Below are 9736 nucleotides of genomic sequence, written 5' to 3'. Positions count from 1 at the left end.
AAATTCAAAAAATAGAGGATTTTGGGAAAATCTCATTTTGGGGCTACTCTATATTCGGTAGTTATATGAACTATATTGACTACCGATTATGGTAGGATTTCGGTAAATAGGTCTACTGTATAATTGGAAGTAAGGATAACTTCATTTCCTACCGATTATAGGCTCAACCAAAATTCAAAAAATAGAGAATTGGGTTATTTTGTGTTTCCTCCCCTCCCAAGATCGCTAATTAGCGTTTCCTCCCCAAAAAGATTCAAATTAGTGTTTCCTCCTCTCGTCAAATATTCCGTCAATTTTCCTGTTAGCTGAGTGCCAAGTGCACGTGTGGCAGAAATAAAAATCTTTTTAACAAATTGTCCAAAATAACCTCGTCTTCTTCGTTCACATTAAAGTTTCAATAATCCTTTGGTTCTTATTAGCACCTCATTAGATTTCCATATCAGAGAATTGAAGTTATACTAGGTCTCGACATCCTGCGAGAAATGAGTTTCATTTATTAATTCACCAGGTGGTGAAAACGTAGCTTTGAAAAGTCAAAATAGGTACAAGATGAGAAATTAGCTAAGATTGATGATGAGAAAAAAAAGATAGATCAACTGTAAGGGAACAAATCTGGTAATTTCTATGTTTTTTTATCTATGAGATTAATATCCAAGTTGGGGTTTATCTCAAAATCTAGGGTTCTAATCGTTTCTTTCTGAAATCTAATGGGAGAAAGGGATGGTTTGATGCTGTTCCGGTGATACTGATTGAGAAGATGGTGAAGAAATTAGAAATTACAAGAGGTTCTAGAGTTGAGCTGCAGGAATGAAAGTTTGTCTCGATTACAATTAAATCCGTGAATGAATGAAGAGAGCCTGCTACTGTTATGGAGGAGATGGAAGAAACAAATTAGGCTTTAGTTTTGAATTAAGAAAAGAAGAAGAAGAGGAATTCAAGTTGTTGTTGCTATTAATTAGATGGGTTCTAATCGAATTTCTATAGGGGTTTGTATGATTGCAGTTATAGAGCTTCGATGGTGTTGTGTGCTGATGAGTTGATGCAGATTGGTAAATTTCTGGAGTGCATTTGATGTTGGGATTACGGGAAATAACAAAAACTAGATGTTGTTGAGGACACTGGAGGTGATGTTATGCTGAATGAAAGAAAGTTTGAGTTGTTGGTATAGATGAATGTTAGGAAAAATCATTGCAGAAGGGGGTGAGTGGCTCAATGATCTTGTATCTCTCATCCCAGTGACATAGAATTCATAAACATACTTGTCAGGCATCATTTTTATCACAAAAAACAGGGAAAAAGAGATAGGGAATAAGAGATAGATGAAGGGAGATGAAGGGAGAGTTTTTGCTGCTATCTTTAGTTCTTGGGTGATTGAAGGAACTCGCTGCCATGAATCAAAGCCATGAACAAACGGGGAAGAACTTTTATGTTGTCCCTGGAAATCAACGATGTATGGAAGATGAATCGGTTGATGCCGTTATAGTTTAAATGGTTTTGCAGTTATATGGTTGGAGAATTCTGCAGCGAAGGATATAGAGAAATGTTTGGAAATCAAATGGGAAGTTTTCTTCACTACTGAAGTCACACACGGAAGGTGTTTGTATAAATGCCTAAACCATTGATCGTAAAACTTCACCGTTGATTGTTTTGACTTTAGCTACCTCCGGCAGGTCATATTAGTATAAGAGGGTATTCCGGGTATTTCAATTGACATGTGTTTATCTTTTCCACGTGTACACTTTTGCTGACTCAGCTAACAGGAAAATGGACGGAATACTTGACGAGGGGAGGAAACGCTAATTTGAATCTTTTTGGGGAGGAAACGCTAATTAGCTATCTTGGGAGGAGAGGAAACGCAAAATAACCCTAGAGAATTTTTGCAAAATCTCATTTTGGGGCTACTCTATATTCGGTAATTATATGAACTAAATTCACTACCGATTATGGTACCATTTTTGCCAAAGGTCTACTTTAATCTTTTAATATGGAATCAAGATAACTTTATTTACTACCGATTATAGCAATCAAAATTCAAAAGATAGAGGATTTTATTTTGGGAATATACTTTATATTCGGAAGTTATATAAACTAAATTGACTCCCGATTGTGGATTAACTTCCCGATTATAAAATTATCTACCGATTGTAAAGGATAGTTTGGACATTAAAAAAACGGGAAATAAGAAATAGCTACATTTTAGGTTTGGGTGATCCTATTTTATCTTTTGGGTCGTCCCTAAATATACGAGGTTCTATACATCAAGGAAAAAAGAATATACACGAATTACGAATAACAGTTTAACAGGAAATTTCCAGATCTAGGACTATATAATCCCTTTCTTTCTTAAGTTATATTTAATATTATTCATGCTTCGGAAAAAAAAAAATTCAAAATAAAAAATCGTACAAGTTCACACTCAACTTTTCAGCCGAGCCAGCCATACATGTTAGCTAACAAAAAATGGATGGGTTGGTGAATGACTTGTTTTCACCGGTCAAAACCGAACACATAGAAATCCCTTTGAAAAAAAGAGACGTTCCTAGACTCCTAGTTGGCTAGTTCCCTGTCTTCACCGACTCCACCAGAAACCTACCGTCCGTCGATTTAGAGATGGAGATCCGGATTAACATAAAACACCAACCGTCGATTCAATGATCCTAAAACCCCAAAAGAAAATCTAGGACTATTAAAATGTTTTCGGCTACATTCTTTCGTCTATAAATAGAAACCCCAATACTAGCATCAAAACTCGTAGAGAGTTCCACAGAACAGCACAAAAATCCTCCTCCCCTCCATTTTATCACAGAAGCTTTTAGGGTTTCACTCTCGCCAGCCCCCCTCAGGTTAGTCCTTCTTCTTCAATCTTTCATGCTAGATCTTATTGTTTCTTTCTCGTTGGAACATCTCTCAAAGTTTGTTTAATTGTTTTATTGTTCATTTTTTTAAATGATTAGTTGCTTGAAAATCTTGAGATCCAGTCGATTTTCAGTCCTAGTAATGGAGACTTTTAGTTCATTTTTAGTTTAACTACTGGATTTAGCAGGAAAAAAAATGGCAAAAAATGAGGGTATTAATGTCATTTAAGACAGTTTTGTGGATCTTATCCTATGTTTGATTAGATTGATTGATTTAAGGTTATGTTTTTAACTAGTGTGATTGCACATGAGGTTATCCTAGGTTTGATGGTTGAGACTCAGTTTGATCTGATGAGCTCTGATTTAGGGACATAATCGTAATTTTGTGAAGTGTGAGGGTAATTTCGGTAGATGTTGAACAAATTGATATAGACATATTTATGTGATTGAACAAATTGATATATACATATTTATGTGGTTATTTGTTTGAAAATGGATTATTTATTTATTTTAATTTTTTTTTTTGAGGCATTAAAATGGATTTTCTGTATTAATTGATTTGCTAATTTTTGTGATTTTGGTGTAGTATTAAAGATGGAGACATTTCTATTCACCTCCGAATCAGTGAACGAGGGACATCCCGACAAGCTATGTGATCAGATCTCGGATGCAGTACTAGATGCCTGCCTTGAACAGGACCCTGATAGCAAGGTTGCTTGTGAAACCTGCACCAAAACAAACATGGTTATGGTTTTCGGAGAGATTACAACTAAAGCCAATGTTGATTACGAGAAGATTGTTCGTGATACTTGCCGTGCTATCGGTTTCGTATCTGACGATGTAGGTCTTGATGCTGATAACTGTAAGGTTTTGGTGAACATTGAACAACAGAGTCCTGACATTGCACAAGGTGTGCACGGGCATTTGACTAAGAGGCCAGAGGAGATTGGTGCTGGTGATCAAGGTCATATGTTTGGATATGCTACAGATGAGACTCCCGAGTTGATGCCTTTGAGTCATGTGCTGGCAACTAAGCTTGGTGCTAAACTGACTGAAGTGCGTAAGAATGGTACCTGTGCCTGGTTGAGACCTGATGGAAAGACCCAAGTCACTGTGGAGTACCACAATGAAGCTGGTGCCATGGTTCCTCTCCGAGTACACACTGTCCTTATCTCAACTCAGCACGATGAAACTGTGACCAATGATGAGATTGCTGCTGATCTTAAGGAGCATGTGATCAAGCCTGTTATCCCAGAGAAGTACCTAGACGAGAAGACCATCTTCCACCTTAACCCATCAGGTCGTTTCGTCATTGGTGGTCCTCATGGTGATGCTGGTCTTACTGGCAGGAAGATCATCATTGATACTTATGGAGGTTGGGGAGCCCACGGAGGCGGTGCTTTCTCAGGAAAGGATCCAACCAAGGTGGACAGGAGTGGAGCATACATCGTCAGGCAGGCAGCCAAGAGCATTGTTGCCAACGGACTTGCTAGGAGGTGCATTGTTCAGGTATCATATGCCATTGGTGTTCCAGAGCCATTATCAGTGTTTGTCGACACATATGGTACAGGTAAAATTCCAGACAAGGTAATTCTTCAGATTGTGAAGGAAACCTTCGACTTCAGGCCAGGTATGATCTCCATCCACCTTGACCTCAAGAGAGGTGGAAACAGCAGGTTCTTGAAGACAGCTGCTTACGGTCACTTCGGAAGGGATGACCCTGACTTCACATGGGAGGTTGTCAAGCCACTCAAGTGGGACAAACCCCAAGCTTAGGAAGAAACATAATGTGATTGATGAGTGCATAATCTCTTTACTTCTTTGTCGTTGGCTACCCTGATAATAATCTCTTCCCCGCTGCCTGGTTCTAGTGGAAAAAATGAAGAACTGCCCAAATGTTGTACTTTTACCTACTTATGATTAGTTATGTTTCTGTTTTGTTTTGTGATTTTCTGTTTCCTTTCTATGGTGGAAAAAGAGCAAGATAAATGGGATTTGAACTTTTGTCAAGTAAGGGGGTAGGAAAGAAGTATTTGTTCTTCTATTATCCCTGAGTATGTATTCTGTTCTGTTGCAAAGAAATCTCTACAGTAGAGGGCAGTTATTGTTATGTGTCTCGGAGTCTTGTTTCTTTTTATTCGACTGTTTGCAAGTTAGATTTTTTACCTTAACAGTTCTGGTCATGAATGAAGTACATGGGGATGGATAACTCATGAACATGCTGCCCTGCAAGACAGTTATGGTTATGATGGCCATCCAGAGTGTCATTCATAACCCTGCAATTACAAAGCAGTCCACCCATAACCGGATTACTTCAGAAGAACGTTCTGTGTTGTTGATTTGTGACTGTAATTGTGTAAATTTGATAACCCATCCAGTACCCAGACAAGTTCGCTAAAGTTTCAAACCATATAACTCATGGTCCATATGCTGCAAGAAGTGTGGTGCTAGTTAATGAAGCTTTCTTTCACTGAAAAACGTGAACATTCTTTACAGATTTCTTTTTATATACTGATACTAACATCATATACAGTATTCTCGCAGTTATTCTAAAGTTAGTTGCTCCACAATCACGTCCACTGGCAATGATCCTTTAGGGATTGATGACTCTAATTCTTCAAAGGAGTAATCTTGATCCCCATAACCAAATTCACTGTCGTCATCTTCATCATCGCTCAGAGTGGGTCCATCTTCATCATCTGTGTTTACTATACCAGCACTTTCCCCGCTTGACACTATTAATGCAGGATAAGAGTGCTCTGCAGCCTGTAATGTGACTGCAAATGCCTCAACCTTCTCTAAAAGCTCATCTGGCCCAAGTTCAATTTCATCCAGTAATAATGCCTTGCTTGACTCTATTGCCCTCTTCCATCTTGACAGAAATTTTGGGCTAGAGATTTCCAACTCAGGGACTAGTCTTTCGTTTGCGCTATGCAACTCTCCTGAAAATTTTCAAGAAAACCACACACTGAGTTGTAAGAGATGAAACCAACTTACAGACATAACACAATGTTATAAGAAACCATTCTAAGACCAAAATTCATCTAGCAAAAGAAACATAATTGTGATCAATGTATCTACAATGTTAATAGTCAGACTGCCTGCTATATGTTACGGGTTCAATTTCTGCTGTGCCAACCGTTTGGCTCCAGCGACGTTATACGTGAACAACACCCTTGCATTTTACTAGTAAGAACTGTACTGAAGGTTGTCTTTAAGGTAGATTCTCAGATTAGTTCATCTCCCGCAGAAGGAAATTGACGTTTGTTCATTCCAGAATTCGAGAATAAGTGAAATTTAGTAAATTAATGCCTTAGTCATCTCCAAATTACCTGAATTTAAGGAAGCACTATCATTGGAGTGATTACTGACAGGGACTGTAGGTGGAGCTTCAGGATACATAGATTTCCATTCTTCGCCCCTCCATGTCAATATTTGCTCGTCATCGAAAGACAAGAGAACACAAGGTACCAACTCCTGTTATCAGCAAACCATCAGTAAATAACATCAGGAGAGTGTAAACCCCAGGCCAAATATGAACTAAACTTTTAGGTTTGTAGGTCTTCCTGTATCAGAACTAAATACACGGACCTTAAGCTTTGCACCTATCTTCTTATAATCACTTGCATGCATTCCTCGGCAGTCAATCTTCACCAATGGGCTTTCCTCAAAAGCATCCCTGACATCCTTTACAAGGTTCATGTAAATTCCATTTTTGGCTGTGTTTAGAAAGAAGAGATTAGCCGTAGCTACATAAACTGGACTAGATACTCTTTATAGAGCTATCTTAAGGAAAATTTTGCATTATTTCTAACAAGCCAGAAACCTGCATACCAGAATACTAGAATAGTCATATTGTCACAAAGGGGATGAATAAACACCAGCAGTGGAACTCACTACATGAATGCCGGTAGCACTAAGTGTGGATAATTGGTTTCATAGCCGCAAAAAGCAAAGTAACCTAGAAACTAGTGTAACCTCATCCATGTTATTTTCTAGTTTTTGTCTACGTGCCTCCACAGTATCTATCTATGCATTCAGATTTCAGTGAATTGGCCTGTAAACAATCTCTATCTCAATATCAAATGGGAAATAATGTAATTTTTATGCATTTACTGATGAACGGATGTAAGGATAAAAGAACATGCTTCAAACAAGAGACAAATGTTTACCTAGTTTACAAATTGGTAGCAGATTCTTCCCTTTCTTTATCATGTCAGCGGCCTCAAATTTGGTCAAACCTTCTGGAGCTTCCTGGATGAGTTTCGGATAAACAGGAGTGGCTGGTTTCCATAACATTACAGGGTATTGTGGACGAGTACGATAGTTATAATTTCTTCCACGGAAAAGATACAGAACACCACCAACCCGATGAATTATCTTTCCACCCGTCTTTTCCTGGCATTAGCATTCATACTTGAGCAAAGCGCAGCAAACACATGCCAATAAGATCAAACAAAAAACAAATGGTCCAACCTCGAGATGATAGCAGACATTGTCCATATCAACAGTCGGCACACCTCTACACCGAACCTTACAAATCCTTTGCCTCTTCCAGTGCTCATGGATTAACTCCAACATATTATGTGTCAATCCATCCCTCCCTGCAAAAGAACCCCAACTACGAAATCACTACACAAATGAAACACCTATTGAAGTATCATACACATACTAGATGACAAGGCAACAATGCAGTAGCGATTCCAATGAACAGACACGGCCGGGCAGTCAGGACCCAATAAGATTTTCTAGTAGATTGTGTACTCATTATGATACTCTATAACATAATTCGAAAAATGTCCAATGAAATTAAACCCTTACCGAGATTAACTTGCCGATTGTGAGACAAATGAGGCTTAACCAACATCCTAACCTCCTCTTTCGTCAATCTCTCCCCCAGAATCTCCTCTCTCGTCATCCCCTCCTTCGGAAACCTCCCAAGTGGAAACGGCCCCGGCATTTCAACCTGCTTAACACCCTTCATTCCCACTGGTGGCGGATTAAACGAATCGAACAATGGTATATTCTTCTTCGATTTCTTCAACGGAGCTTTCCCAGTCCACGGCCTGGGCATTGTGGGTGGCGCAAATGGCAAAAATGCCGGTTCACGAATAGCCAGTGGTTTCACTTTAGGTGTCTCAGAGTAACTAAATTGAAACTCAAATGGAGCTCCAGGCAACAAATATGATACCCCAGATTCTCCAATAATCACAGAACGATCACCTTCTGATGAAATTACTCCGTCGGAGACGGGTTTGTAGTATTTTGTACGGCGGTGGAAGGATTTGAAAGCTGGACTGGTAGTGGTGGTTGATTCATTTGGAGGTTGTTTTATGATTGATTTTTGTGATTTTAGGGGTTTGGGGTATCTTGGAGTTGGGATTGGAGGAGAGGGTTTGGGTGTAGGATCAGATGGAGATGGGAGTCTAGGGTTTGATGGAGGTGAAGAGAAGAGATTGAGTCCTGGGAGTGTTGCAAAAATCGCCATTAAGGAGAAATTGTGGTGGGAAGTTGCTTTTTTAACCTTGTGGATGGATGAGGCTCGGATTTTGAACTTTTGAGTGAAAGTAGCGTTTGAGGTTTAACTTCTTTCCTGAAAATCGCGTTTGCTAAAATAATTTAGGGGAAATTTCAAGGTTGCTAGTGGGGTATCAATTTGCTTGGATTGTGCCAACCTTAAGGAAATGACTGGTTTGTCTTATTTATACTTTGGTACGCCCCAAAACAAACCGGTGCTTCTTATTAGCAATTTTGGAAAACATGGTTATGGGGTGTTTCAGTTTGGCTAAGGGGTATTTTTTGGTCTAGCCAATTAGTCAACCAGTACTGCTAGACGCACGGCATTTCCCATGATTTTGGCACGAACTCAATCTAGCATTTTCATTGGTCAATTAACATTTTCTTTGGTTTTGTGCTATCTCCTTCTCAAAATGATAGGCTGGTTTGTGGATAAATATGCACACAAACCGACCTATTATTTTAAAACGGAGGAAATAATAATTTAATAATTGACGTCGAAAATATTTTATCAAACAAACCGTAAATAAGACAAACTTTATACCTTACTGCGTTTCTTAATATTTTCTTAATATGCTTGCAAAACTCTATTTATGGCAACTACTAATTGCAGAGAAAACCAAACTTAATAAACTAAACAAAATGCTTAGGAAGAAAAAGAAAAAAGAAAAAACTGAAGCAAACATTACTAAGCAAAACCAAATGCAGAAACAACTAGAGCCGGGACTAAAACAATAAGATCTTTGGAAGAATATTTAGATGCAGAAGATGTTGTGTTCGAAGGTGAAGTAGAATTAGCAGGTGACATAGTTGGAGTCATGGCTCCCCCTTTTGTCGAAACTTGGATATCAACCTTCTGGCCTACTTGGCAGTGACCAGGAACTCCACAGATGAAGTAATGGTGACCCTCTTTTGTGAGTGGAATTGTATCGTCTCCCGTGATATAGATAGATGTTGCGGCCTCTGCATTACATGATTCATAGTCGGAGGAGCTCACTTCCATTACATTATGGTGTGCAGGATTAAATACGAAGCCTACACAATGTAAAATAAATGTCAGAAACATTGCACACAAAATTTAAACATCTAGCTAGAATTCACAAACACAAAAAAAAAAAAAAAAAAAAAAACTGAAAGAAGAAACTCACGGATGGCGTCTCCGACTTGAAAAGTTTGGTTAGCAGCCCACTTGGCATAATCGTAATGCCCGATTGTCGTCCAACCGGTAAATCCGCCGACAGTATAAACGGCACCATTTACCATCAAAGGAACACCCGAATAGGCAAACATAATAACCAAGAAGACCAAAGCTTCAGTTTTGAAAACCATGATTTTGATTAGAGAGAGCAAGGTAGTTTCTAAAG

The 9736-nt window shown here is 38.8% G+C and overlaps 3 protein-coding genes across 3 annotated transcripts; 1 reads left to right on the top strand and 2 right to left on the bottom strand.

Moving 5' to 3' along the window:
- Window positions 1–2552: 2552 nt before the first annotated feature.
- Window positions 2553–4967, top strand: LOC113343384 (S-adenosylmethionine synthase 5-like). The gene is made up of 2 exons (XM_026587596.1): window positions 2553–2843; window positions 3442–4967. The coding sequence occupies exon 2, from the start codon at window positions 3450–3452 to the stop codon at window positions 4629–4631; it is 1182 nt and encodes a 393-aa protein (XP_026443381.1). The 5' UTR covers window positions 2553–2843; window positions 3442–3449; the 3' UTR covers window positions 4632–4967.
- A 330-nt stretch (window positions 4968–5297) lies between these two features.
- Window positions 5298–8424, bottom strand: LOC113343383 (CRS2-associated factor 2, chloroplastic-like). Its single transcript, XM_026587595.1, has 6 exons — window positions 7677–8424; window positions 7332–7459; window positions 7028–7253; window positions 6447–6574; window positions 6188–6332; window positions 5298–5797 (listed from the first exon to the last, which is right to left on the bottom strand). Exons 1-6 carry the CDS (start codon window positions 8341–8343, stop codon window positions 5400–5402), a joined length of 1692 nt encoding a protein of 563 aa, XP_026443380.1. The 5' UTR covers window positions 8344–8424; the 3' UTR covers window positions 5298–5399.
- A 604-nt stretch (window positions 8425–9028) lies between these two features.
- Window positions 9029–9736, bottom strand: LOC113343231 (mavicyanin-like). The gene is made up of 2 exons (XM_026587491.1): window positions 9521–9736; window positions 9029–9407 (listed from the first exon to the last, which is right to left on the bottom strand). The coding sequence occupies exons 1-2, from the start codon at window positions 9699–9701 to the stop codon at window positions 9061–9063; spliced, it is 528 nt and encodes a 175-aa protein (XP_026443276.1). The 5' UTR covers window positions 9702–9736; the 3' UTR covers window positions 9029–9060.

Source organism: Papaver somniferum, unplaced genomic scaffold, assembly GCF_003573695.1.
Source record: "Papaver somniferum cultivar HN1 unplaced genomic scaffold, ASM357369v1 unplaced-scaffold_57, whole genome shotgun sequence".
Classification (NCBI taxonomy): Eukaryota; Viridiplantae; Streptophyta; class Magnoliopsida; order Ranunculales; family Papaveraceae; genus Papaver; species Papaver somniferum.
The sequence above is the reverse complement of the archived record's forward strand: the minus strand, read 5'-3'. Positions and strand labels throughout refer to the sequence as shown.

Excerpts from the sequence above, each read along its gene's own strand:
- LOC113343384 (XM_026587596.1), top strand. The coding sequence starts at position 3,450 with ATGGAGACATTTCTATTCACCTCCGAATCAGTGAACGAGGGACATCCC.
- LOC113343383 (XM_026587595.1), bottom strand. The coding sequence starts at position 8,343 with ATGGCGATTTTTGCAACACTCCCAGGACTCAATCTCTTCTCTTCACCT. Across the intron at positions 7,254-7,331 it reads ATGTCTGCTATCATCTCGAG|GAAAAGACGGGTGGAAAGAT; the intron begins GTTGGACCATTT and ends TGCTAATGCCAG. Across the intron at positions 6,333-6,446 it reads AGATAGGTGCAAAGCTTAAG|GAGTTGGTACCTTGTGTTCT; the intron begins GTCCGTGTATTT and ends TGCTGATAACAG.
- LOC113343231 (XM_026587491.1), bottom strand. The coding sequence starts at position 9,701 with ATGGTTTTCAAAACTGAAGCTTTGGTCTTCTTGGTTATTATGTTTGCC. Across the intron at positions 9,408-9,520 it reads TCAAGTCGGAGACGCCATCC|GCTTCGTATTTAATCCTGCA; the intron begins GTGAGTTTCTTC and ends TACATTGTGTAG.